The following is a 1930-nucleotide window of genomic DNA, read 5'->3' as shown; positions in this document are numbered from 1 at the left end:
GGGGGAGGGACCAGACCTGCAAGTGTTACCTAACTGCAGCAGAGAAAATTCTGGTCCCTTTAAGGTAAAAATAATAAACTGAAAAGGTTTATTCCCTGAAAGTAGTCCAAAGTTTTCTTTTTAAGAGAAAGATACGTGATTGTATTTCTGTGGAGGATCTGGCACTTCCTTTTGTTTCTCTAAGAAAATAAAATACAGAAGTTACCAGAAAGTAACCCGTCACTGAGATCTCAATTGAGGATTTCGGAACCTTTCATTAAAAGAGTCCCTGAGGATCCTGCCATGATGGCCATTGTTTGAGCACTTCCTGTTATAGGGTGACAACAGGATGTCCCTGTGTCAGAATTGTAGTCCTGTGTTGTCACCTGGTCACATGGGCTTCTGCTGGGGACCACACATGAGATTACCCTTCCCTGCCCTACATTTCTAGAACAGGAGATTTTTTGTATACTGCAGAGGAACCACAAGTCTAAGCATTTCCTTCCAGAAAAACGTTGGGACATATCACCCTGCATGGGCACTACAAGTCCCAGCATGCCATGAGATAGGTGAGTTCTAGTCTCAGATTGATGTCCTTTGTGTAATACACAATGGATGGAATACAGAAATCTGATGTACGAATGGCCGATTGCAGCATTGCGCTGCAACAGGAAAAGGGAGGGGCGACAGGAAGTGGCAATAAACACCTCAAACTGTGAAATGCCCCCCCCCCCGGGGAGCAATATGTCTGCACCTGTGACAGCCAAACCCCATCACACTGCAATGACAGCAGCCAGCAAACCCTGCAATTGTGCTGAAAGTAAAACGTCCACTAAAAATAATCTGTATGATTGGAATCCACTGACTGCTTGGGACTACAGCCTCTGCTCACATGACCCTGTGCTCTCCCCCCCCCCCCGGGAACATGAAGCTCTTGTCCAATGGGAGATTTATGAGCCGGTATTAGGGATCTTATTGGATCTCTGTAGGCAGAGAGCAGAGCTGTGGGAGGGGCCCAGTAGCCCCACCCACTCTAGGCTACCTATAGAAAAGTGCAGGAGGTGGTGGAGACAAGGCCAATCATTCTGCACACACAGAGAGATTAGCACTGACCGGTCTGTATTACAGGAAGTTCACAGCTCACTATGATTCCAGAATACACATGGCTGGGGTATTCAGATAAGAATGTGCGTGTGAAGAGTGTGAGCTCCAAGGCCCAGGCAGGCCCTATACAATTCTCTGCTGCAGTTCAGTAACACTCCCAGGTCTTGTCCCTCCCCCAGCCTGTGATTGGATAGTGCAGGAGAAATTCAGAATATGGAGGAAGCAATCCCCAATCTCCTCCAATCCCCTGTGTACTCCTAGTTTGTGAGGTTGTCAGGGACCGTGCTGTTTTCCCATTGGCTGTCCATGAGGTTTGTTGTGTGATGACACTGACAGCTCACTATATAAACAAATCCCAATCACCATCAATGGGGAAGAGAAGCGCAGTGCGCACACGGAACCCACCGGGTCGTCACTCACCTCGGCTGCCTCTCTTGTACATGTTGGGCTCTTTGGGGTCACCAATCCAGCTGTAGTCGGTGGGCATTGACACCGGACGCAGATCACCTGCAGGGAGACGAGGAAAACCCGTCCTGTTATATGCCGAGGCCCAGGGAATAACAGAAAAATCTCCCTGACAATGACACAAATCTCACATTTCAGGTCATCACACACGGAACACAAACATTGTACATACGTGTGATTGTTTAACCATTTCAGTCCCAACATACAACCCCTCCCCCCAACATCCCAATCCCCCCCCCCCAGCATCCTAAATCTCCATCAGTTTTTAGCTTTTTAATATAAAATGTTATAAATAATAATGATGTTTGCTGGGTGTCCCCCGGGTGGCAGAAATCAGCTGACCTTATCTGGAAAGAAACGCAGCACCCGAGCCCCCCCCCCC

General features: G+C 48.2%; 1 protein-coding gene across 1 annotated transcript in view; it reads right to left on the bottom strand.

Moving 5' to 3' along the window:
- LOC140343773 (connector enhancer of kinase suppressor of ras 2-like) overlaps nt 1-1930 on the bottom strand; it is a 209799-nt gene that overhangs the window by 47946 nt on the left and 159923 nt on the right. The window contains exons 12-13 of the mRNA XM_072430646.1: nt 1504-1674; nt 136-179 (exon numbers count right to left, since the gene is read on the bottom strand). Coding sequence (XP_072286747.1) covers nt 136-179; nt 1504-1674 — 215 coding nt within the window. The remainder of the gene's footprint in view (nt 1-135; nt 180-1503; nt 1675-1930) is intronic.

Source organism: Pyxicephalus adspersus, chromosome Z (assembly GCF_032062135.1).
Source record: "Pyxicephalus adspersus chromosome Z, UCB_Pads_2.0, whole genome shotgun sequence".
Taxonomy (NCBI): Eukaryota; Metazoa; Chordata; class Amphibia; order Anura; family Pyxicephalidae; genus Pyxicephalus; species Pyxicephalus adspersus.
This window is presented reverse-complemented; position numbering and strand designations above follow the sequence as displayed.